The 27,206-nt window shown below is 45.1% G+C and overlaps 1 protein-coding gene across 1 annotated transcript in view; it reads left to right on the top strand.

Annotated features, from left to right (window-relative positions):
• LOC105027783 (E3 ubiquitin-protein ligase RNF43) overlaps positions 1-27,206 on the top strand; it is a 147,860-nt gene that overhangs the window by 113,378 nt on the left and 7,276 nt on the right. The window contains exons 3-6 of the mRNA XM_029120892.2: positions 23,490-23,564; positions 23,714-23,848; positions 24,003-24,104; positions 24,238-24,511. Of these exons, the coding sequence (XP_028976725.2) occupies positions 23,490-23,564; positions 23,714-23,848; positions 24,003-24,104; positions 24,238-24,511 (586 nt within the window). The remainder of the gene's footprint in view (positions 1-23,489; positions 23,565-23,713; positions 23,849-24,002; positions 24,105-24,237; positions 24,512-27,206) is intronic.

Consider the following 27,206-nt stretch of genomic DNA (forward strand, 5'->3'; position numbering starts at 1 on the left):
TTCCTCCTCTCCCTTAATTCCTCTGTCTGTCTTTCTCTCCCTCACTCCAGGTATGTCTCCTTCTCTATCAGTCTCTTTCTGCCTCAGTCTTTCTGTTTCTCTCTCGCAAACTCAATCAATATGACTTCAAAGTGATGGAAATGTCTCCACTCCAAAATTGTGCACATCAAATAACTCCCCCTCTGGCTGTCAGAGAGCATATTTGTTTCTGAACCCCCATATCGCTCTGTCAGCTAGATGTATCTTTACTTGTATCTACCCTGTCCACACCTAGGTTCAAATGCTATTTGAAATCATTGCCAAATAATGAAAATAAAATAAGTCTGTGCTCAGTTCAGCTTGTCTGTAGCTTCGTAAGAAAGAGAATAGACAGCATAGTGTTTAGTGCATTGGGCCAGCCAGACAAAGGCTGCAGGTTTGAATCCTTCAGCTAACGAATGGGAAGTCTGTTGTCGTGCCCTTGAGCACTGAACCCTAATTGCTGCAGTGAATCTTGTTGGATGAAAGCGTTGGTTAAATATCTCAAATACAAATATAGAAATGTCAACCAAAACTCAACTCAAACCAAAAGTGCAAAGCCTGACGCATCTGGCACTGGAGATCGATTGGGAAGATTTAAAATATGATTTGAAGATAGTTTTAAATAATTTGATAACCGAAATAAATGCTAACAGTATGTTAATATTTTTTTTACAATTGTTGTTTTGTTTCAAAACTCTAAACACAATCAGCGTTGTGACCATAGCGTTAACACAATTCATGTGGTTTTCACAGAATATGTAGTCAACTGAAAAGTTTCTAAAATGCGTACATTTTATTTATATAAAAGCTTACCCAATACCAGAATTATGGATTTTTATTTTCTTATATACAAATTCTTGCACACAGCATGCCTGAAATAAAGACCTAATGTTCAAAACCTTAAATATAGTATAAAGGCTCTATTTCTGCAACAACAGCAGCTCAGAAGCTATGTTAAAACAGCTGATGAGCATTTTTGAATTAACAGATCATTGAAACTTTGAGAAATAGCTGATTTACTGTAAGTTCTGTTTCATTTTTACAAATTTTTAACTAGCAGCAATTCCATGTTGCTAATAAATCTTTTTATTAGCAATATGATCACTGTAGCATTTTCACTGCAGCAATGATCAAAGCAGCAGTTCTGTCACTTACAATTTTCTTCTACTGTACATTCTATAAGGTAAAGATGACTCATTCACTTTTAGATAGTATGTTGCCAAAACTTAGGAAGACCACACGAAAGCCCAAAGGACTCATAGCTGTCCATGTCCAAAGTCCTCCTGGTTGTGTTGCAGATCAGGCAGCTGACGATACCTGATGATTTCAGCTGCCACTTCGCTGACCCCCCCACCCAATAGTCCCTGTCCTCGTCCATCTGGTCATGCTTCTGACTGGGATTATGTCTTATAGACTCTGGACACAGCCCACATACATGTATTGATTATTACACTTTATACAATTACAGTGTTTACCCGGCACAGCCAGACGAGGACTGGTCCCCTCTCAGAGCCTGGTTCCTCTTCTGTTTTTACCCTTTTAAGGGGTTTTTCCTAGCCACTGTGCCTCAACCCTGTTGTTGCTTGCTCTTTGGGGGTTTTAGGCTGGGTGTTTTGCAAAAGCACCCAACTAATGATGTAAAAAGGGCTTAATAAAATACATTTGATTGATTGATTCAAAAATACACACATTCGATACTCAACCAAACAAATATAGTGGTAGAGTGGTTAACAGTAAAAGGAAAATGAATTATAAAAAACAATGGATTTCACATTGTCTACTGTATGCAGGTAGAACTGAAACATGAAAAGTATTTTGTAAGTTGTGCTATAATTGACCATATGTCCTCTTGGATAGAAAACGTGCTAATGTTTTGACAGAATGATAAGATATTGAGATGGGTGTACCATGTTCAATATAATTAGTGTATGTCGAGGAAGTTTTTTTGCATTTTGAAATGTAGAGTTGGCATTTAATTAACAAAATGTTGTTGTTTTTTGCAGAAAATAAACTATTTGTCCTATTTTCTTTTTGGTTAGGGGGGTGCCGTTAATATACAGCCAGACAACACTTGCCATTCACTTGGCTAATAAGGCTACCATATAGTTCAAATTCAACTTTACCAGCAGTCATCAATGAGTAACACTTCTTAGGCATAAAGTATTTTTCTTCAATGCTTTCTGTATGACTAAATCATTGCATGAATACAATTATAATTTCCATCTTTTCGTATGGCAAAGTGGTTCTGGGACTGGATCCAGAACGATGACATTGAACGGAGGAACTCAAGTTGAAAGACAATTCTTTTTTTACATAGTTTACATTGAATGTGTTTTATCTGGTTTGGTTGGAAACATAAGCACTTAAATATATTTCACAAAACCGGCATACTAATTTAAAGTTTGTTGTTGTATGTTTGAATGCCTGATCTCCCTTGGTTGGTTATAGAGGAAGTGGTAGCTTGTTCCTCTCTCACTTTTTTTCCCTTCACCCCTCCCTCCCTGCCTCGCTCCTTCACGTACTCTTCACCTCCCTCACTGTCTTACGCTCTCCCTCTCTCTCTAAAATCCTGGCATCTGTCCTGGCTCTGCTCTGGCACCACATAAGAGGAGCTGATCTCTTGGAGCACACAGTCCTTTTCTCCATATAGAACGTTATTATTGTTTTTGTAATTATGGGGGCGGAGCTGCAGGGAGCATTGGTCTGCAGTCAGATTGGGGTTTGTGGGCGGGTCCACCGCACAGCACAGCTTTTATACATGCAAACACTGTAATGGCTACCGAGCCACAGAATGGGAGGTGTGGCCCAAAATAGCAACACCAGTTGGAATATCTACCCGTGGGATAGTGTGTGTGTGTGTGTGTGTGTCTTTTGCTGTGCATGAGTGTGTGCACGTGGGTGCACGTGTTGGGAAGCGCTCGCATGAGCGTAAACGGCTTCAAATGCGCAAGCGCGCGGGCCACTGTGCCTGCGTGCTCCTGGCCTCAAGAGGCTGCCGCTTCCTGGTATTTGGGAAGGCTAAGTGTTAGCGTCTCAAGGCGTCCGTATTAGCAAGGCACATCACTCACTTGTCACTTCAAAGGCTGCGGCTCTGGGTCAGACTGTCGTCAGCCCTGAGGGGAGATGAGCTGAGGAGAACGTCACACTAAATATAGACGGAGCACCGAGAAAGAGAGGGGGGGAGGGATTGGATGGGGGAAGGAGGGGGAGAGAGACAGAGGAGTGGGTGGGAGGAAGACAATGGACTGGGAGGCAGAGAGAGGGCTTGGAGGGAGGGAGGGGGGACTTGGAGGGAGGGAGGGGGGACTTGGAGGGAGAGGACAGAGAGGAGGACACCATTAAATAGCAGTTCAATTACAGTTGTTATTTAATTTACCTCCAGTGAGTCAGGCTCTTTATTAAAGGCCAGGGACGCCTGGGGCAGGTTCTGGTGGGGCGGGCAGCCCTTGCTGTGTGGTGAGGTGGGGATGGGCTGGGCCCAGAGGCCTGGCGATGTGATGCGGTCAGGTGGAGGCAGGGTGGGACAGGCAGGGTTATTGTGTCATGGGGTTGGATTGGATCAGACGTCTTGTGGAGGAAATTCCAAACCGATGCACATCATGTAAATGGCAGAAGCCTTTGTTAGTTATCCAGTTTGTGGCCATTAACCAACACGACAGGATTCCCCTTTCTTGTCAGTTGGTAACCAAGTGTTATTGTGTTGCTATAGAGCTTAATGGTGTCTTTACATGAAATAATTTAGTGGGATTGCTTTAGCTCTTTTAAAAAAAAGGCTTTTTTTTGTAGTAATGAGAGTTGTTTTGGAGTTTAGATCTGAATAGCGCAGAAGTATGTTAAGATTTCATACATTATTATGTGCATAAAGGCTTTTTGGGAAATAAGATGTTTAATTTATGGAGTAAAAACAGCTGTAAGAAAATAAGTTGGTCAGTGGCGAACAGAGTGCTACAGTATCATTAAACTACCATTACCAGAAATCTGGAACTTACCTTATTCACTCTTATCCTTTAATTAAACTACTTAGAAGTTTCTGTTATGTGATGTGTCCCTATCGAAAATATAATAATTTTTATCCTCTTTTCCCTGTCTGTTTAAAATTGTAGTTAAAGACATTATATGACAGCATCCCATAGATCAATAGAGCTTTTATAGTGGGAGGCAAGGCACTCATTATTCTCATTGCTTCAGTATTAGCCCTTTGATCTCCAACACTGTTTGAAGGAGGTTTCTGGGTCGTTGGGGAATATATATCTGACTGACTGTGAATCAGGCTAGGACTTGTTATGACTGAAGGAGGGACCCATTGGTCAGTGCCTCTGGGGGTGAATAAAGGCTGAGAGAAGGACGGTGAGCTGCATTTTACACAATGGATCTCGTAAAGGGACCCACGGACAGGACCCCAGACGGAACGGCACTCTGGTCTGTTCTCGGGGTTTGGATTCAGACTCTGATAGAACAGTGGAATTTAACAGACCCAGTTCATAATAGGTCATGGTCCATAACTTTCCCCCACGTAAAAGATCAACATCTAGGTACAGTATCTCACAAAAGTGAGTACACCCCTAAATGAAAATGTCTAAATAGGGCCCAATTAGCTATCCCCCCCCCTGGTGTCATGTGACTCGTTAGTGTTACAAGGTCTCAGGTGTGAATGGGGAGCAGGTGTGTTAAATTTGGTTTTATCGCTCTCACACTCCCTCATACTGGTCACTGGAAGTTCAACATGGAACCTCATGGCAAAGGACTCTCTGAGGATCTGAAAAAAAGAATTGTTGCTCTACATAAAGATGGCCTAGGCTATAAAATTGCCAGGACCCTGAAAACGTTCTCCGTTGACCTCCGCTGACCACGTTATCGTCCGTCCCGTGGGGTGTGGGGTGTTACTGGTCGGTGCTCCGTGCCCTCAGAACTCACTGTGAAAAATGTCCCCGGCAGTCAAACATTAAACAGACTAACAGTCGCCCACAGAGAACAAAGAAGCAGAGAGAAAGATTGTCCAGGCCCAGATCTGGCTCCTCGGTCTTTGCCAGAACTTTTAGACTACAGAGTGGTGCAGCTCTGAAGAGCCACATAAAAGGTCTGCCAGTCAGTCGAATCCAAACCTCTGGAACCTGAGTTACTCTGAGGCAAGAAGGAACTGGGAGAGAAGGAGAGTGAAAGGAGAGAGGGAGAGGGGGAGGAGAGAGGGAGAATGGGAGGAGAGAGGGAGAGTGGGAGGAGAGAGGGAGAATGGGAGGAGAGAGGGAGAGTGGGAGGAGAGGGGGAGAGTGGAAGGAGAGAGGGAGAGGGGGAGGAGCGAGGGAGAATGGGAGGAGAGAGGGAGAGTGGGAGGAGAGGGGGAGAGTGGGAGGAGAGGGGGAGAGTGGAAGGAGAGAGGGAGAATGGGAGGAGAAGGGGAGAGTGGGAGGAGAGAGGGAGAATGGGAGGAGAAGGGGAGAGTGGGAGGAGAGAGGGAGAGTGGGAGGAGAGGGTGGAGGGTTGCTTCTTAGAGGCTGGCCCTGCCCAGGCCACTAGTGTTGACGGGAAACTAATTCAATTTGCCGCTTTGATTTAATTCCCTCCCGACCCTGTTACTCTTCCTCCTGCCTCCCAAAGACCCGGCCTGGTTCTCCTGCCTCCCAAGGACCAGGCCTGGTTCTCTGTCGTTGGGTAGCCTCCTACTGAGACGGCGGGTTGGGCCGTGTAACATGTGCTGTATTGGATGTTGTTTTTATATGACCGAGGGAGGGAGAGATTGACAGAGGGAGGGGGAGAGGGAGGGAGGGAGGGAGGGAGGGGGAGATTGAGAGAGGGATGGAGTGCGTGCGGAGGCATGTGGAGCCTCTTTTGAACTGCTCTGTGCAAACAGATGGAGGTTTTACTCTGCCTTTATGAGATTAAGAGAAACATTCCCATAAAAAAGACATTTCCCTCAGTTCCCCTGGGCTCATATCCCTCTCTCTCAGCCCATCCCTTTCTCTCCTGTCTCACTCTCTGTCTCACTCTCCTTGTCTCCCTCTCCTGTCTTCCTCTCTCTTACTGATCATCAAGCCTAGACAGGGCTGTGCTGAGTGCTGAAATCCCTGTGGAAAGTAGAGTAGAAGGCCTTGTGTCACCCTCAAATGCTTTCCCAACAGCAGACAGTCAGCAGCCTCTCAGTGGGGATTAGAACAGAGTAACACTCAGCTAGAGAGGAAACGTCTGTCCGTTCGCTGAACTGGAGACAGTTCTGGCTCTGCCAGGCCGACTAAAATCATCTCTGCTCCGCCTCGCTGCATTTCTCCCTGCTTTTGTTTGTCTACCAAGTCAGGTTCTCCCTGCTCTAGGTTACATCTGCAAAGTCAGGTTCTCCCTGCTCTAGGTTACATCTGCAAAGTCAGGTTCTCCCTGCTCTAGGTTACATCTGCCAAGTCAGGTTCTCCCTGCTCTAGGTTACATCTGCCAAGTCAGGTTCTCCCTGCTCTAGGTTACATCTGCCAAGTCAGGTTCTCCCTGCTCTAGGTTACATCTGCAAAGTCAGGTTCTCCCTGCTCTAGGTTACATCTGCAAAGTCAGGTTCTCCCTGCTCTAGGTCAGGGTTTACCAACCTTTTCAGGGCTCATGAGTTCTGCCTTATTTTTTTGTCGGGCGTGAGGTCAACAGAATAGTTTGCCGTAGTTAACTTACAGTAACACTCAGCTGTGGTGTCCGAGTGAGATCAAATTTAGTTTCTTTGCTATAACAGGCCTTTCTGTAGAATTCTGTGATATCAGTGTCAGAGGGAAACGCTGCACCCTCCTTCTCCTCCACTGATGTCACCAAGACACCCGATCATCTCTCCTCAAACCAACAACAGCAGACATGGGCAAGACACATTCCTTGGCCATTTCCTGGTTGCTGATATGTACTTCACTCAATTGTTGTTCAAGCGAGAAACAAACACTGAGACATGTATGAAATAAGTGTCCCATCTAAATAGTGTGCCATCTTTTAAAAAAAAAAATTAAGATATGAAAAATAGGTAAAAGAATATGTATATTTATATTTATGTATATACAGCTCTGGAAGAAATTAAGAGACCACTGCAAAATTATCAGTTTCTCTGGTTTTACTATTCATAGGTATGTGTTTTTTGTTTTATTCTATGAACTACTAACAACATTACTCCCAAATTCCGACTATATGTTTTTAGAAGTACTTATTTGTAGAAAACAACTGGTCAAAATAACCCAAAAAAGGTGCATTGTTTTCAGACCTTGAATAATGCAAAGAAAACAAATTCATATAAATTTTTCAACAACAAAATACTAATGTTTTAACTTAGGAAAAGTTCAAAAATCAGTTTTTGGTGAAATAACCCTGATTTTTTATCACAGCTTTCATGCATCTTGGTATGCTCTCCACCAGTCTGTCACATTGCTGTGTCAAGTAGCTCAGCTTTGTTTGATGGCTTGTGACCATCCATCTTCCTCTTTATCAAATTCCAGAGGTTTTCAATGGGTTCAGGTCTGGAGATTGGGCTGGCCATGACAGGGTCTTGATCTGGTGGTCCTCCATCCTGTGGCATGGAGCATTGTCCTGGTGGAAAAAACAATTCTGGGAACATTGTCATAGAAGAAGGGAGTAGGTGTTCTTCCAGGATAACCTTGTACTTGGCTTGATTCATGTGTCCTTCACAAAGACAAATCTGCCCGATTCCAGCCTTGCTGAAGCCTCCCCAGATCATCACAGATCCTCCACCAAATTTCACAGTTGGGTGCGAGACACTGTGGCTTGTAGGCCTCTCCAGGTCTCCGTCTAACCATTAGACAACCAGATGTTGGGCAAAGCTGAAAAAAAAAGCTGAAAAATCGGACTAGTCAGAGAAGATGACCTTACTCCATTCCTTATGGTCCAATCCTTATTGTCTTTTGTAAACTTCAGCCTGGCTGTTCTTTGCATTTCATTGACGAAGGGCTTTTTTCTAGCTTTGCATAACTTCAGCTCTGCCCCTAGGAACCTGTTTCGACCATACTCGCTGTGCTCTTCACCCCAGCTGCTGTTTGCCATTCTTCTTGTAGGTCACTTGATGTTATCCTACGGTTGTTGAGTGACATTCGAACGGTCATCTCGGTCAGTGGACAGTCGTTTTTGCCCTCTGCTTTGTTGTCCCCAATGTCTGTTGCTTGACCTTGTTCTTATGAACCGCCTGCCGGTAAAGCCAGAATTCAACCCTTATTTTCCTCACTCAAAGCTTTTCTTTCAACTCTTTTGTCATGCTGAATAGTTATTCTTTTATTCAAAATACCTTTGAGGTACTACTTGCACTGTTTTTGACATCCAGCTGGTCCTATTGCAAGAGGATAGTGATGACCACAGCAGTGGTGTTTTATAGTTTTCCTTGTTAAATTAGATTTGGTTCAGGTGATCACCTAATCAGTAGTACCTCATTAAGTGAAATGAGGTGTGCTGTGTTGGAATTTAAGACACACTGGAATGGCTGCCATACATGTAGAGAGGCTGATTTAAGAAATATTTGGAGTGGTCTTTTAATTTTTTCCAGAGCTGTATATACACGTGATGTAAAAGGAAACGTAATTTCCATTGCTTCCATTGCTCCGTGGGCCAGTTCTGATGCTCATGCAACCATTGAAGGCGCTTTCGTCAGTGGACAGGGGTCAGCATGGGCACCCTGACTGGTCTGTGGCTACGCAGCCCCATACGCAACAAACTGCAATGCACCATGTGTTCTGACATATTTCTATCAGTACCAGCATTCACTTTTTCAGCAATGTGAGCTACAGTAGCTAGTCTTTTGGATTGGACCACACGGGCCAGCCTTCGCTCCCCACGTGCATCACTGAGCCTTGGCCGCCCATGACCCTGTCCACGACCCTGTCCACGACCCTGTCTACGACCCTGCCCACGACCCTGCCCACGACCCTGTCCACGACCCTGTCCATGACCCTGTCCATGACCCTGTCGCCAGTTCACCGCTTTTCCTTCCTTGGACCACTTTTGATAAGAACTGACCACTGCAGACTGGGAACACCCCACAAGGGCTGCAGTTTTAGAAATGCCATCACAATTTGGCCCTTGTCAAAGTCGCTCAGATCCTTACGCTTCCCCATTTGTCCTGCTTCTAACACATCAACTTTGAGGACAGAATGTTCACTTGCTGCCTCATATATCCCACCCACTGACAGGTGCCATGACAACGAGATTATCAGTGTTATTCACTTCACCTGTCAGGGGTCAGAATGTTATGGCTGATCGATGTATATTCACTACCGTACTCTTAAAAATGTCTTTGTTTTTTAAATAAAAAAATGGTGTCCATTAAAATAACATCAAATCGGTGGAGGACAAATACTTTAGAATGTATAGTTTGAGAAACAGACGCCTGAGAAACCCTTTGAGCTGCTCTGTGAAGGGAGTAGTACACATCGTTGTATGAACTCTTCAGTTTCTTGGCAATTTCTCGCATTGCTTCTTGAATCAGTTTTCAGCAATGCTAACAATCACAAAAGGGCTTTCTAATGATCAATTAGCCTTTTAAAATGATAAACTTGTACCAGCAAACAAAACGTGCCATTGGAAAACAGGAGTGATGGTTGCTGATAATAGATCTCTATATGCCTATGTAAATATTACATTGAAAATCAGCGGTTTCTAGCTACCATAGTCATTTAAACATGAACAAAGTCTACAATGTATTTCTGATCAATCTGATGTTATTTTAATGGAATTTCTTTCAAAAACAAGGACATTCCTAAGTAACTCAACTGTTGAACGGTAGTGTGTATATACATCTGTGTATGAAAATATATAAAAAAAATTCAAATAAAGTAAAGGCCAAATCCCAACCAGGAAGCTCAGTTGCCCCGTTTTTGGGGTGAACCCCCTAGATTGGGAATCCCTGCTCTCTGACACATCTACCATGTCTTGGTGCACTCTCTGAACTGGGATTGTTTCATTTTCCCATTCCATTAATGGGCAGTGAAACTCTGTGACGCTCCATGTTCAACAGCATGTCAGTGGGATGACGCTACATGTTCAACAGCATGTCAGTGGGATGACGCTACATGTTCAACAGCATGTCAGTGGGATGACGCTCCATGTTCAACAGCATGTCAGTGGGATGACGCTACATGTTCAACAGCATGTCAGTGGGATGACGCTACATGTTCAACAGCATGTCAGTGGGATGACGCTCCATGTTCAACAGCATGTCAGTGGGATGACGCTACATGTTCAACAGCATGTCAGTGGGATGACGCTACATGTTCAACAGCATGTCAGTGGGATGACGCTCCATGTTCAACAGCATGTCAGTGGGATGACGCTCCATGTTCAACAGCATGTCAGTGGGATGACGCTCCATGTTCAACAGCATGTCAGTGGGATGACGCTACATGTTCAACAGCATGTCAGTGGGATGACGCTACATGTTCAACAGCATGTCAGTGGGATGACGCTACATGTTCAACAGCATGTCAGTGGGATGACGCTACATGTTCAACAGCATGTCAGTGGGATGACGCTACATGTTCAACAGCATGTCAGTGGGATGACGCTCCATGTTCAACAGCATGTCAGTGGGATGACGCTCCATGTTCAACAGCATGTCAGTGGGATGACGCTACATGTTCAACAGCATGTCAGTGGGATGACGCTCTGTGTGTAATGCAGCGTGGCGATGGGATGACGCTCTGTGTTCCACGCAGCATGGCAGTGGGATGACGCTCCATGTTCAACGCAGCGTGGCGGTGGGATGACGCTCTGTGTTCCACGCAGCATGGCAGTGGGATGACGCTCCGTGTTCCACGCAGCATGGGAGTGGGATGACGCTCCGTGTGTAATGCAGCGTGGCGATGCGCTGACGCTCCATGTTCAACGCAGCGTGGCGGTGGGATGACGCTCTGTGTTCCACGCAGCATGGCAGTGGGATGACGCTCTGTGTTCCACGCAGCGTGGCGGTGGGATGACTCATCAGGTGGTGTGACAGACATCGGCGGTCTGGTTCGCTCTGATGTTTATTCTGGGGGCGTTACTCCACTCCACTTCGGTCCCTCATATAACAGTGTGAAGAGCATGGCCCCCGTCGGGAGTTTTACAGCTTTCACCTTCTTCTCTACATTGGACTGTATACACAGTGTGTGTGTGTGTGCGCATGCGCATGTATGTATGTTTTTATGAGTGTGTATGTGTAGATTTGTGTGTGTTTTTTGCTGTGTGTACTGTAAGTGTGTGTGTGTGTGTGTTTGTGTGTGTGTAGGTAGGTTTTTATGTGTGTGTTTGTTCTACAGAAAGACACGGCTCACAGTACAGCTTGTTCCAAGAGTGAATTCCTGGAGGCTTACAAGAGCTGTTGAATGAGATGAAGAGCTCAGTATGGGGGGGGTCTAGGATTGTTTGGGGGGCAGAGAGGAGGTAGAGTGGGAGGACTAGGGTAGCTAGGTGGTAGTTGGGAGTGGTAGTGGGGCTCTCCGCAATGGGGGTCGTACAGTGAAGGATGGCGGGGGGTGCACGATGAAGGCAAGCAGTCAGGCACTCCCCCACAGGTCTGATTAAATAACAGGATGCTCTATGAAAACAGGAACATTATCTGCCTCTTGAAAGGGCAGGAAGGGCGCCCTAATTGGCTTCCCCTAGCGTTAGCGCTGCCGCCACATTGGTGGGAGTGAAACATCGACTGGAGGTAGTCTGGGTTAGAAACTCAGTGTCTACACCCATTCCACACCCTCTACCATTCGGCCTCAAGCATGCACTTGGTTACTTCTGTTAATGGATTGAAAAGGAAAGACCTAGACATGTTTTAGCACAGTTGGTAAAACATGTGGCTCAGTTGGTAGAGCATGCAGTTGAATTGGTAGAGCATGCAGTTTCTTCTGGTGGAGCATGTCGTTTCTTCTGGTAGAGCATGTAGTTTCTTCTGGTGGAGCATGTCGTTTCTTCTGGTAGAGCATGTAGTTTCTTCTGGTAGAGCATGTAGTTTCTTCTGGTAGAGCATGTAGTTTCTTCTGGTAGAGCATGTAGTTTCTTCTGGTGGAGCATGTCGTTTCTTCTTGTAGAGCATGTAGTTTCTTCTGGTGGAGCATGTCGTTTCTTCTGGTAGCGCATGTAGTTTCTTCTGGTAGAGCATGTAGTTTCTTCTGGTAGAGCATGTAGTTTCTTCTGGTAGAGCATGTAGTTTCTTCTGGTTGAGCATGTACTTCTGCTGCAAAATCAGGGTTGTGGGTTTGTTTCCCACGGTGGGAAAATATGAAGAAAATCCCAAAAATGTTTGCAGTCACAAGTGTAAGTCACTCTGGGTAAGTGTATGGTAAATAATAAATGTAAACACAATAAAGTTGAAAACCCCTCCTAGTCTAAAGCCTGAACTAATAACATTTTTACCAGTGTATATTCTGGGGCATGTGATGCCAATATGTTTTTACACAAGAGATTGTGGAACAGCAAAAATAGGGATGGGTTTGAATGCGGCAGTACTCTTTCAGTGCCTTTCAGTGTATGGGAAATGGGCATTGATGACCAGGCTTTGCAGACATTGGGGACAGAGGTTTAATCTGTCTACATGGAGAAACAGAACATAGTTTTTCCTCTCTGCAGCTCCAGGAATGCAGCAGGCTAGTGTGACTCGATAAAACACCTGAAATTAGATTTATTTTCACCATCAGAGAGAACCATGGATAGCCCTACTGGTGACAGTGCCTTTTGATCGAGTGCAATGCAAATACTAAAGAGTTTTTGTAAGTCCCCTGTGGGATTGGACGTTTTTCACAGCAGAGATTTTGGAGGTTGTTGGGAACAGGGCGGCCTGTGAGAGGAAGAGGAAGAGAGTGAAAAAAGGCAGGGGAGAGTGATGCGGATGGATGGACAGATGAAGACTGAGATAGGTTACGAGCTTGTGTTCCGACTGATGAAGACTGAGATAGGTTACGAGCTTGTGTTCCGACTGATGAAGACTGAGATAGGTTACGAGCTTGTGTTCCGACTGATGAAGACTGAGATAGGTTACGAGCTTGTGTTCCGACTGATGAAGACTGAGATAGGTTACGAGCTTGTGTTCCGACTGATGAAGACTGAGATAGGTTACGAGTTTGTGTTCCGACTGATGAAGACTGAGATAGGTTACGAGTTTGTGTTCCGACTGATGAAGACTGAGATAGGTTACGAGCTTGTGTTCCGACTGATGAAGACTGAGATAGGTTACGAGCTTGTGTTCCGACTGATGAAGACTGAGATAGGTTACGAGCTTGTGTTCCGACTGATGAAGACTGAGATAGGTTACAAGCTTGTGTTCCGACTGATGAAGACTGAGATAGGTTAAGAGCTTGTGTTCCGACTGATGAAGACTGAGATAGGTTATGAGCTTGTGTTCCATTTAGGGTAGAGGCAGGAACTATTTCAGGGTTAATTTTGTCAACAAAGATAGTGACGCAAATATTCCTTAATTATTCCTGTTTTTTAGTGGCTGTTGACGAGATGATAAGTGACTAAATAAATAAAAAATAACTAAACAAAAAAGAATACATTTTAGTTGACAAAAACTGGACAACACAAACATTTCTTTGTGACGAAGGTCTTGTAAACCTGCCATAATTGGATAGGAAGATTTTAGAAAGAGAACTTCTCAGTGTTTTTTTCAAAAACATGAATGGGCATAAGCAGATTTTTTTTTTTGTTTCTCATCCCAGTGTTGTTGGAAAACAAAGGTCATGCCCAGGTCATTCCAAAGATTTTCTGACTGTTCGCTAATATGGTTTAATAAGGATTGACTTGGGTCAATATGGTTGAAATGACAGGTAAAAATATTTATTTGAACAGTGAGAGACAGAATAACAACAACAAAATCCAGAAGAATACATGTCAAAAATGTCATAAATTGATTTGCATTTTAATGAGTGAAATAAGTATTTTACCCCTTGGCAAAACATGACTTAGTAATTGGTGGCAAAACCTTTGTTGGCAATCACAGAGGTCAGATGTTTCTTGTAGTTGGCCACCAGGTTTGCACACATCTCAGGAGGGATTTTGTCCCACTCCTCTTTGCAGATCTTCTCCAGGTCATTAAGGTTTCGAGGCTGACGTTTGGCAACATGAACCTTCAGCTCCCTCCACAGATTTTTTATGGGATTAAGGTCTGGAGACTGGCTAGGCCACTCCAGGACCTTAATTTGCTTCTTCTTGGGCCACTCCTTTGTTGCCTTGGCCGTGTGTTTTGGGTCATTGTCATGCTGGAATACCCATCCACGACCCATGTTCAATGCCCTGGCTGAGGGAAGGAGTTTCTCACCCAAGATTTGACGGTACATGGCCCCGTCCATCGTTCCTTTGATATGGTGAAGTTGTCCTGTCCACTTAGCAGAAAAACACACCCAAAGCATAATGTTTCCACCTCCATGTTTGACGGTGGGGATGGTGTTCTTGGGGTCATAGACAGCATTCCTCCTCCAAACACAGTGATTTAAGTTGATGCCAAAGAGCTCGATTTTGGTCTCATCTGACCACAACACTTTCACCCAGTTCTCCTCTGAATCTGAAACTGAAATGTTCATTGGCAAACTTCAGACGGGCCTGTACATGTGCTTTCTTGAGCAGGGTGACCTTGCGGACGCTGCAGGATTTCAGTCCTTCACAGCTTAGTGTGTTACCAATTGTTTTCTTGGTGACTATGGTCCCAGCTGCCTTGTGATCATTGATAATGTCCTCCCGTGTAGTTTTGGGATTCTTCACCATTCTCATGATCATTACAACTCTACGAGGTGAGATCTTGCATGGAGCCCCAGACCGACGGAGATTGGCAGTTCTTTTTTGTTTCTTCCATTTGTGAATAATCACACCAACTGTTGTCACCTTCTCACCAAGCTGCTTGGCGATGGTCTTGTAGCCCATTCCAGCCTTGTGTAGGTCTACAATCTTGTCTCTGACATCCTTGGACAGCTGTTTGGTCTTGGCCTTGGTGGACTGTTTGGAATCTGATTGATTAATTGCCTCTGTGGACAGGTGTCTTTTATACAGGTAAGAAGCTGATATTAGGAACACACCCTTTAAGAGTGTTTCTAATCTCAGCTCGTTACTTGTATAAAAGACACCTGGGAGCCAGAAATCTTTCTGATTGAGAGGGGATGAAATACTTATTTCACTCATTAATCAATTTATAACATTTTTGACATGCGTTTTTTGGATTATTTGGTTTTTGGTTGTCTCTCACTATTCAAATAAACCTACCATTAAAATTATAGATTGATAATTTCTTTGTCAGTGGGCAAACGTACAAAATCAGCAGGGGATCAAATACTTTTTTCCCTCAATGTATATACACACAGGTAAAGACTGTGGTGTGGTGCCTGGAGAAATGCTAATTTGTCAAAACATATTATAACGTTTTTTAATCTTCTGTACTCGAACCATAACGAGTGTACGGTACGCACTTCCTACTTGCTAATTATACAGCTCCGGAATAAATTAAGAGACCACTGCACCTTTTTCTTTCCTTTCCAAAAAAGTTTAAAAGGAAAGTTTTGAGTGAGGAACAGAAGGGTAAAAATTAAGAGACCACTGCAAATTAAACGCTTCTGTTCCTCACACAAAACTTTCCTTTTCAACTTTTTTGGAAAGTAAAGAAAAAGATGCAGTGGTCTCTTAATTTTTCCCAGAGCTGTATTTTGGAAATGTCACTTGTATCCATACTGTGCACAACGCTGTGCTAAAAATTTTAATAAACAACTTTAGACTATCAATATTGTAAACGAAACACTCTGATGTAACAGCCTTAATAATAATGTTGCTAGCTAGCTACAATATGCTGTGAGAGTTGTTGTATTCAAACAAATTTGTTTTGTTTTCCTTCTGATTACCAGTCAATGCTGTCATAACTGATTTCATTGGGCAAATAGCATTTGAGTTGTTGAGTAAGTGTTTTAGTGTTAAAATAATTTTATTTCACACAGCCAGTGAAAGTTTTTGCATCAATTATTGCCATGTGTTCTTCCACCAATTTCAGAATAGTCTCATCCAATAATATTTATACAGAAAAATGTGTTGGTAAAAACAGTCTGTGTGTTTGTGTACTTGGAGGTCAGTGATTGCTTTACTATAGGTTAATGAGGCAATACTTTTAATTTGACTAAAATGCGACGAAAACATGGGTCACTGTTTTCATCATTTTGACAATGACTATATTACATCATTATTCAAATGATAAAAATGTGACTTAAACTTTCAGATATATTAGTCAAAATGACTAAGATTAGACTAGATCAAAAAAAGGTTCCATAATTAACACCAGTCTATGGTTGTAATAGCTGTCTGGGCCTAACGAAAAGAACACTTGGAGAACATACAGTGACCCAGTGCTGCACAGAGATGACACTATCAGATCACACTAGCCTTTCCTCGTCACCTGAGCCGCTATAGTCTGTGACTGTGAGTCTGTTGTGATTGGACATGCCCCACTCCCCCCAACTCCCCGCCTTCCCGCCCCCCCTCCCCCAACTCCCCGCCCGCCTGCCCACCCACCCCCCAGCCAAGCCACTGCCAAACCCTTTGATGTGTGTCTCAGAGATGTGTTTAACAACTGATACCCTATCAGATCACGCTGGCCTTTCACACTCACCTTGCTTTTTCGAGTTTCAAATGTGTGTCGGGCAGCCAGGGCGGAGCGCGGCCAAAGAACGTGGCGGTGAAAGTGGAGAGGAAGACGGGAAACGTCTTAGAGAAGGAATGAAGAAAGAGGGGCAGACAGAAAGAGAGGATCAGAGAAAGAAAGAGTGGGAGAAAGAGCACCAGAGCCAGCAGACATCAGCTCGTATGCTCACAGCACACACCTGGAGCTGAGCTCCCAGGCAGAGCCTCCACCCCCAGGTGACGGGGTGGAGAGGTGGCCCCTCCCAGGATGTGTCAAGGGTGTAGGGAGGGGGGTTGTGTGTGTTGGGGGGTAGGGTTAGAAGGGGGTAAAATGAGGTGGTTCTGTCTGTTGATACAGTCCCCCCCCCCGGCTAGTCAGGCACTCCTGAGTAGGTAACGTCTACCTGCCCTGACACGACACCCCCCCACCCCCACCCCAGCCCCACATCAAAGCCACGCTGTTGGCGTTGGATACCCCATTGGGCGACACCCTTTCCTCTTTCCCCTCTTTCCTCCTTCCGCTCTTTCCTCCTATAGCATGGCAACGTACATTCAGTCATCCTGCTCAAACGCGTATAAAAATACACTCAGTAATACACACAATTACAGCAACAAACACACACACAGCAACACACACTGAAAACACATAACCTATCATTTAGTCAGCATTATTGAGCTGGGTGGACTTCAAATAGAAATGGAATTGCATTCAAGTTGGACTTCAAGGGGAAGTTTACACCAAATAAAGGTTGTCATGTCCTGGTTATTTCACCATGCACACCATCTTGAAATGTCATCATTTAGCACGTATTGCTTTAAATCACACCTGTAAAATAGTCTCATCAAAACACACCTATAAACTTTGACTCCAGTCTTCTATGCCAAGGATTCCCATCCAACATGAGCTCGCTGACATTTTGCTTTGTTCAATGGCAAACTCCCTCTGTCTGTGACCAAATATACAATGGCTCACAAAAGTATTCACCTTCTTTGGACATTTTATTGTGTTGCAACATGAACAGAAAATAGAGTGCGTTTTTGACATTGATCTACACAAAGAAGTTTAATTTCAGTAAAAAACTGAATAACAGTAAAATGTGTTCTTAATGAATAACAAATACAAAACAATAAATAATTTATTGCACAAGTATTCACTTTTAGTCAGTATTTGGTAGGGGCACCTTAAGGAGCAATGAGTCTATTTGGATAAGCCTCTACCAGCTTAGCACATCTGGGCACAGCCATTTTAGGAACTCTTTCCACATATTCTCAATTGTATTGAAGTCTGAGCTCTGACTAGGCAAAGGACATTGACCTTTTAGTTTGTAAGCCACTCCAGTGTGGCTTTGGCTCTGTGTTTGGGGTCAATTTCCCTGTTCTAGACAGATTCACAGCCATATTCTCTCAATTTCTTTATAATAGACTTTACGGTTCTTAGGAATTGTTCTCACCAACTGTGGGGTGTCTTGGAGGCAGATTAATTTAACCTGAAATCATGTGAAACCTTAATTGCACACAGCTGGATTCCTAACTAATTCCTTGACTTCTAAAGACATTTGGCTGCACCACAGCTCATTCAGGTGTGTCATAGCAAACGGGCTGAATACTCCCCTGCAATCAATTGTTCTGCAATCAGTTAATTTCAGTTTTATGTTTGCAATTAATTTAGAACCTCGTTACTCTGTGTTTAGGTATTGTACTCTTGTCTGTCGTGATTACAAACACAGGCAGTTTGGAGCATCAGGACCCTTAAGGACAATCTAAGCTAGATATTATGACTTGGACATCGTTTTGAAAACTTACAGTAATTGTTTGTGAAGGTCTTTACTACGTGTGTTGTTTTCAGCTACATCCTCAAATGTTGAACAAACATCAATATCTTAATGTGGCTGGTCACCTTGCAGTTCTACACTGATTCAACAAACTCCAACAAAAACCTTTCAAAATCCAGTAAAGTATTTGCTGAAGACCAATGTAACGTTGGCAGGACATTTAATTCCAGCCTTTCTGGGAACTCTGACTCACTCAAAACCTATTATTCAATACCTGTGATATGCTGTGGGCTTTTTTTCATTCTAAATGTATTTGAATGCACATTTGAGTTGACCATCTGGTAAATGACAAAAATGTAAAATGTACTCAGTTGAAATAGCACAGTATGAATATCCTGTAGTGCTTTTGTCCCAGCGTAGCTGTCTCTATTCTGTCAGACATGAACTGATGTCATGATGGCACGAGAGGAGAGTCTGGTGTTCTCACAAAGGCCAACCTGAGGTGCTTTCTAATTATGGATCAAATCAGTCCTGTCATGTCGCTGTATCATTAGGGTAGATGTGTGCTAACCGCGAGCTGGCTGTTACCGTAGCGTTCCATCCACTCCCACCATAACAAAACAGGAATGTTTCCACATGCATTTTCGCTCTTATTTTAATTGCCTTGTTTAAGTGCAAATGTAGTTCACATTTGATTAGGGGATTGAAAAAAGAGTCAAATATAACTCTAATTAATCCTGTCATAGCATGAGCTGTTTCTGGGTAACGTCTCGTATCCGGATTTGCGGCTTAAGATCAACCTCTGAAATTGGCCTGCATTTAGCTACTACGTCGTATTGTGATGCTATAATGACATAATAAAATCACCATAGCCAGGACAGAAATACATGATGCTGTATTCCTGAAATGGCTGCTGTGGTTTTTAATAGGGTACTCTTGGAGCTCTGCGGTTGAGGACGTTTGAAAGTCTTCAGTAGAGAGATAGAGAAACTGTGTGTGTGTGCGCGTGTGTGTGTGTTCGCCTGTCCACAGGTCCATAGTACCAAACCACCAGCATACTTTTTTTTCTCCATTTATGATCTCGATTAGAGACGTGGATGCTTCCTGCTGGGAACTCTTGAACTCCAGGTAAAGCAGATTCCCACATGTCAAAGCTCCACCTCCTCTTGTTCATGTGGCCAGCCCCATCCAGCCTCTGGCTTCGTGCTACAGCTGTCAGAACCGTGCCCTGTCCGGGCCACTACATCAAAGAGCTACACGTTCATTTTCTGCCTGACATTCCTACTGACCATTGACGCTGCTAACCTGGAACTTTCAAACCCATCTGAGTCGTCTGAGAGGTTGGGCGTAGAAAAACACTATTAGAATGGGCAACATTATAGCACAGAGAATAGACAGTGAAAAACACACCCGTGCTGTGTACACACACTGTCGACAGGAAGTTTGTGTTGGTAGTCATGTATTAACTTTCCCTTTTGGTATTTTGAAGTGTTTAAAAGTAATCTGAGTTCAGTGGAGCCGGGGCTCTGTGGGGTTTTGTCATTAACTGGTGATAAATGGCTTGGATGAGTGATGTCATGACCAGCATTTCTATAGTGGGAAGTGTGTGTTTAGCTTTGTAAGTTTATTGTGTGTGTGTCTGTGTGTCTGTGTGTGTGTGTGTGTGTGTGTGCTTGGATTTCACTATGTACTGGAAATAGGAATGTACCCGGGAAGAATGTAGCCAGACTGTGGTCATTAGGATCATTTTGAAAATATTTTGAAAATATTTTACATTCTAAGATTAGGGTAAAACTTGGAAAACGTGTTAGGGTCAAAAATTGTTATAGGGTTAGGCATCGGCATTAGGTGTAGATTGAGGGGTTAAGAGTTTTAGGATTAGTGTTTTGACCCTGTGACTGTCCTTCCAGTGGCCTGGGTCTCGTTAAACTAATGTGTTGTTTAGTATGTTTGACTTTTGACCTGGATAATCATTTCATTTTGCTACTCCACTGGCAGTCAGCCAGTCAATTAGTCAGTTGTAAACAATAAACACTGACAAAAAGGTTGATCCAATAAAAAAATAATATTTTGGCACAATGTTATTTGAATTCAGAAAAGCTATATATTTTTGGTCATGAAAAGAAGAGCACAAGCCTCATGGAACCTTGACAACCAGTATGACTGGCATTCAGGACTGGGCCCAGAGGAGCAGGGACAGATACTGGAGAGGAGCAGGGCACCTATAGAGACAGATACTGGAGAGGAGCAGGGCACCTATAGAGACAGATACTGGAGAGGAGCAGGGCACCTATAGAGACAGATACTGGAGAGGAGCAGGGCACCTATAGAGACAGATACTGGAGAGGAGCAGGGCACCTATAGAGACAGATCCTGGAGAGGAGCAGGACACCTATAGAGACAGATACTGGAGAGGAGCAGGGCACCTATAGAGACAGATACTGGAGAGGAGCAGGGCACCTATAGAGACAGATCCTGGAGAGGAGCAGGGCACCTATAGAGACAGATCCTGGAGAGGAGCAGGGCACCTATAGAGACAGATACTGGAGAGGAGCAGGGCACCTATAGAGACAGATCCTGGAGAGGAGCAGGACACCTATAGAGACAGATACTGGAGAGGAGCAGGGCACCTATAGAGACAGATCCTGGAGAGGAGCAGGACACCTATAGAGACAGATACTGGAGAGGAGCAGCTGTGTCCTCAGGTTCCTTGGAGTCCTCCCACTCAGACACCATGTTTTATTTGGTGTGAAGCTAGAAATGCCACATGGTCCACACTCGTCCCACCCAACCACACGGTCCACCTTCATCCCACCCTACCACACAGTCCACCTTTATCCCCCCCTAACACACAGTCCACCTTTATCCCCCCCTAACACAGAGTCCACCTTTATCCCCCCCTAACACAGAGTCCACCTTTATCCCCCCCTAACACACAGTCCACCTTTATCCCCCCCTAACACACAGTCCACCTTCATCCCCCCCTAACACACAGTCCATCTTCATCCCACCCTACCACATGGTCCTCACTCGTCCCACCCTACCACACGGTCCTCACTCGTCCCACCCTAACACACAGTCCACCTTTATCCCCCCCTAACACACAGTCCATATTCATCCCACCCTACCACACGGTCCTCACTCGTCCCACCCTACCACACGGTCCTCACTCGTCCCACCCTACCACACGGCCCTCACTCGTCCCACCCTACCACACGGTCCTCACTCGTCCCACCCAACCACATGGTCCACCTTCATCCCACCCTACCACACGGTCCTCACTTCTCCCACCCGACCACATGGTCCACCTTCATCCCACCCTACCACACGGTCCTCACTCGTCCCACCCTACCACACGGTCCTCACTCGTCCCACCCGACCACACGGTCCTCACTTCTCCCACCCGACCACATGGTCCACCTTCATCCCACCCGACCACACAGATCCTCTCGCTCTTCCCCCTCAGCTTTTCCGTGTAATAGACAGACACCTGAAGCTTCTCGTGGGACCTTTGCCGCCCATTAATTGTTCTCTCATTCACCCCTCCACTCCATGTCCTTTTCTAAAGCTAGACATGTCATTACATTAGCCCGGTGCCCTCCAGAATAGGCTGCAGTCTTCTCTGATTCACAGCACGGTGTTGTGGTAGTCCTCCTGTAGAGAGCGAGGTAGGATTGTGTAAGGAAGGAGGCCTGTACTTTGCCCTGGTGTGACAGTGGGAGACAGTGGGGTTTGACTGCCATCTAGCGGTGACCTTGCAAACCAGGACAAAGTACAGCCCTCAGTACACTAGAAGCTTTAAAGCATTGCCTTTCACAATTGCTAAAACACTAAAACTGTTTCTATGAACAACACATACAAAACAATTTTTCTAAATTCCAGAAGGAGGAACTTCTACCCCCATCGTATATGCACAATTCACCTGTTTTCAAGTCTTGGTTCCGTCTTGTTGCCCGATGGCGTTGTTGTCCACTATGTTTCATGTACTCTAAATCTGTATGCATTAACACAAGCAGGACAGTCCAGGTAAATTACATGAACTTGAGACTTGAATTTGTCTTCTATAAAATACACTTTTTACAATTTATGTAGAGTGTGATTTCTGAGGTCCAAAAATGAGTAATTGTGAACACGGTTGTTAAAATACAACCTCATATTTAAAGAAATGCACTCAAGAATAATTCAAGATGATTACATGTTTTAAGGTATGCAGACAATCAGAAAATATAGCCTTATATTTAAGCGAAAATCTCTGGCCCTAGTCGGATACAGGATGCTCAGGCTGAATAAAAATGTATTTTTATGACTTTAACCCAATACTAAAACACTTACTTTACCCTCTTGTTCTCTTAAGCTAAATGTCAAGTGTGGTTGAATTACAGTGGAGGGAAAAAAACATCAAATGAACACATGTTATTTGTGTCTTTCCTGTACTCAGCAATCAGCAATCTCCTCAGACATACTGTAATTTACAGTTAATAATATCATGCAAAGTGAAAGATTCATAGGGGGATTCTAGGACACATTATGGTAACAGTGTTTTGAATTCCTCTTACCCGTGGGGAGTGGGCATTGAGTGATGTCATTGTATTTGACACGTTTGTGTGACTTTTGAGGGTGATGTTTCATTTATATGCTAGATCATACAGTTTTGAGTGTAAAGCTGTGAGAAATCTGGAGTTTGGTCAGTGTAGCTTCAGTTTCATGATGCTGGTTTATAGTTTTAAGAAAATGTAGTACACATTCAAGAAGTGTTTGCAGGAAGACTGGGGGTGGGGGGGTTCTTTTCACTGTGTTTGAGTCAGTGTAAAAGATTTATTGGTGTTTGTTTATAATGAATAACAATATTAAAACAAAGAAAAACACCTGAAAACCTTAGTAAACCTTATGCCAAACATTTTCAAAAGGATAATGTCGTGTCAAAAATGTTACAATATCAGCTACGACCATGAGTATGAATGACAAGTGAAACCAACTGATGAAGATGAGTCTTAGTGAATGTTTGCTCCTAGTTTATCGATCCACGCGGCCTCGGATTCCACGTCTCGCTGCTGTCTCCACTCCCTTTCTGTTCTTCGTAGCAGCACCGGGTTTTAACACCGACCTCTCCTGTGTCCTCTCCCACAGGCTCGTCTGGCACTGGAACGTGGGGCTCAGGCAGTCATCTTTGACGTCACGGACGACGACACCGCCGTGTTCCAGGTGAGGAGCAGTGACGGGCCATGGCCTAGCCTGACGGAGGCAGCGTAGCAATAGCATCGCCGGTTTATCAGTTACTCATTGTGTCTGTCCTCCCCCTCTTCTGTACTTTGTGTGTCTTTCCCCAAAACACACCACACACCCTGGTGTAGCTGCGCCAGTCAGACTCCCTGCAACGTCCAGTGGTGCTGGTGCTTGCTGAGAACGCAGAGCAGCTTATGGGACTGGTCAACAGGAACGAAGAGGCAATAATCCACATTGACATTAAGAGAGAGGACCCCAAATTGGTGAGCACCGCAAACTGCAACACACGTTGTGTATCGCACGTTAAATGGCTAGCCCTCCTTTGCCCCTGGCTGTAATAAAATCTCTCCTCTCTCTCCCCCTCTCCCTCACTCTCTCTCCCCCTCTCTCTCCCCCTCTCTCTCCCTCTTTCTCCAGCCCCACTACGATGTTGGCATCCTCCTTACTATAGTTTTAGCTATTCTGGCCATCATTTTGATCTTTGCTTTTCGCTACCGATGCAAGGCCAACAGAACCTGGGTGAGTCGGTTTATTCAGGCCTGCCCTCAACCTCTAAACCAAACCCCAATGAGTGTCCGGTGTGCATACATCACAAACACGCCACGGTCCATTGCCCTCACTAACCCCGCCCCCTCTTCCCATGGCCCCCCAGGACTCGGTCCACCAGCAGACCATGAGAGCCATCAGTCGCCTGGAGACACGGACGTACACCTCTCAGGGCTGCGGGGGCTCACATCGCCACCGTGGGGGCTGGGGGTCCAACAGCAGCTCAAACTCCAACCCCACTTGTGCCATCTGCCTGGAGGAGTTCCTGGATGGCCAGGAACTGCGAATCATCTCCTGTGGTCATGAGTTCCACAAGGAGTGTGTGGATCCCTGGCTGCTGCAGCACCGCACCTGCCCCCTCTGCATGCGCAACATAATGGGTAAAGACCAAACAATACCCCCAACACAGTGACCTGCCCCCTCTGCATGCGCAACATAATGGGTAAAGACCAAACAATACCCCCAACACAGTGACCTGCCCCCTCTGCATGCGCAACATAATGGGTAAAGACCAAACAATACCCCCAACACAGTGACCTGCCCCCTCTGCATGCGCAACATAATGGGTAAAGACCAAACAATACCCCCAACACAGTGACCTGCCCCCTCTGCATGCGCAACATAATGGGTAAAGACCAAACAATACCCCCAACACAGTGACCTGCCCCCTCTGCATGCGCAACATAATGGGTAAAGACCAAACAATACCCCCAACACAGTGACCTGCCCCCTCTGCATGCACAACATCATGGGTAAAGACCAAACAATACCCCCAACACAGTGACCTGCCCCCTCTGCATGCACAACATAATGGGTAAAGACCAAACAATACCCCCAACACAGTGACCTGCCCCCTCTGCATGCACAACATCATGGGTAAAGACCAAACAATACCCCCAACACAGTGACCTGCCCCCTCTGCATGCACAACATCATGGGTAAAGACCAAACAATACCCCCAACACAGTGACCTGCCCCCTCTGCATGCACAACATCATGGGTAAAGACCAAACAATACCCCCAACACAGTGACCTGCCCCCTCTGCATGCACAACATCATGGGTAAAGACCAAACAATACCCCTAACACAGTGACTTCACCTAACACAGTGACCTCCCCTAACACAGTGACCTCACCTAACACAGTAGTCTCCCATAACACAGTGACCTCCTCTAACACAGTGACCTCACCTAACACAGTGGTCTCCCCTAACACAGTGACCTCCCCTAACACAGTGACCTCACCTAACACAGTGACCTCCCCTAACACAGTGGTCTACCCTAACACAGTGACCTCACCTAACACAGTGACCTCCCCTAACACAGTGGTCTCCCCTAACACAGTGACCTCCCCTAACACAGTGGTCTACCCTAACACAGTGACCTCACCTAACACAGTGACCTCCCCTAACAAAGTGGTCTACCCTAACACAGTGACCTCACCTAACACAGTGACCTCCCCTAACACAGTGGTCTACCCTAACACAGTGACCTCACCTAACACAGTGACCTCCCCTAACACAGTGGTCTACCCTAACACAGTGACCTCACCTAACACAGTGACCTCCCCTAACACAGTGACCTCCCCTAACACAGTAGTCTCCCATAACACAGTGACCTCCCCTAACACAGTGACCTCACCTAACACAGTGACCTCACCTAACACAGTGGTCTCCCATAACACAGTGACCTCCCCTAACACAGTGACCTGTGTGTGTGTCTGCCTGTCTGTATGTTGTGTCTGTAGTCGGTTTGTCTGTATCTTGTGTCTGTGGTCTGTCTGTAGTCTGTCTGAATATGTGTGTCTGTAGTCTATATATTGGTATATGTGTGTCTTTGGTTTGCCAGTAGTTTTCTGTATCTGTGTGTCTGTAGCCTGGCTATCTAAATCTGTGTGTCTGTAGTCTGTCTGTATATGTAGTCTGTCTGACTGTCTGTACTCGTGTGTGGATGTAGTCTGTCTGACTGTCTGTAACTTTGTATCTGTATTTCTGTCTGTAGTATGTCTGCCTGTATCTGTAGTCAGTCTTACTGTCTGTACCCGTGTGTCTGTAGTCTGTCTGTAAGGACCGTCACCAGGAATCACGGTTTCCCCTTGAAAAGACACATGGCTGGTCCTCTGACTTCTAGATGGCATTACTATTAACCCAAGATTAGGTAGTGCCTGTAGTCTCCTGTAGTGTCTGTAGTCTCCTGTAGTGCCTGTAGTCTCCTGTAGTGTCTGTAGTCTCTTGTAGTGTCTGTAGTCTCCTGTAGTGCCTGTAGTCTCCTGTAGTCTCCTGTAGTGCCTGTAGTCTCCTGTAGTGTCTGTAGTCTCCTGTAGTGCCTGTAGTCTCCTGTAGTGTCTGTAGTCTCCTGTAGTGCCTGTAGTCTCCTGTAGTGTCTGTAGTCTCCTGTAGTGTCTGTAGTCTCCTGTAGTGCCTGTAGTCTCCTGTAGTGTCTGTAGTCTCCTGTAGTGCCTGTAGTCTCCTGTAGTGTCTGTAGTCTCCTGTAGTGTCTGTAGTATCCTGTAGTGCCTGTAGTCTCCTGTAGTGTCTGTAGTCTCCTGTAGTGCCTGTAGTCTCCTGTAGTGCCTGTAGTCTCCTGTAGTGTCTGTAGTCTCCTGTAGTGCCTGTAGTCTCCTGTAGTGTCTGTAGTCTCCTGTAGTGCCTGTAGTCTCCTGTAGTGTCTGTAGTATCCTGTAGTGCCTGTAGTCTCCTGTAGTGTCTGTAGTCTCCTGTAGTGCCTGTAGTCTCCTGTAGTGCCTGTAGTCTCCTGTAGTGCCTGTAGTCTTGTAGTCCCTGATACTGGAATTACTATGGTAACCGTTCAAGGTCCTGACCCATGGTTTTGTTATTGAGAAGCAGACATTGTGTACAGGGCAATGCTTCAGTGCTTTCACTTTAAATATGCCGGTCTCTTCTGAGCTTTTTCCTTTCATTTGCCGACTTGGAGTGTTGGAAACAATTGGGGAAGGCCTTTCCCTCTGAGTCCCTCTGAAGCATAGTTTCTGCAAGACCTGTCCCATAAATACTTCTGTCTGCAGATCTGTGGACAATAGCCTACCTTTCAGGGTCCGTCGTTGTCTCTGGCCTCG

The sequence above is a fragment of the Esox lucius genome, chromosome 7, assembly GCF_011004845.1.
Source record: "Esox lucius isolate fEsoLuc1 chromosome 7, fEsoLuc1.pri, whole genome shotgun sequence".
Taxonomy (NCBI): domain Eukaryota; kingdom Metazoa; phylum Chordata; class Actinopteri; order Esociformes; family Esocidae; genus Esox; species Esox lucius.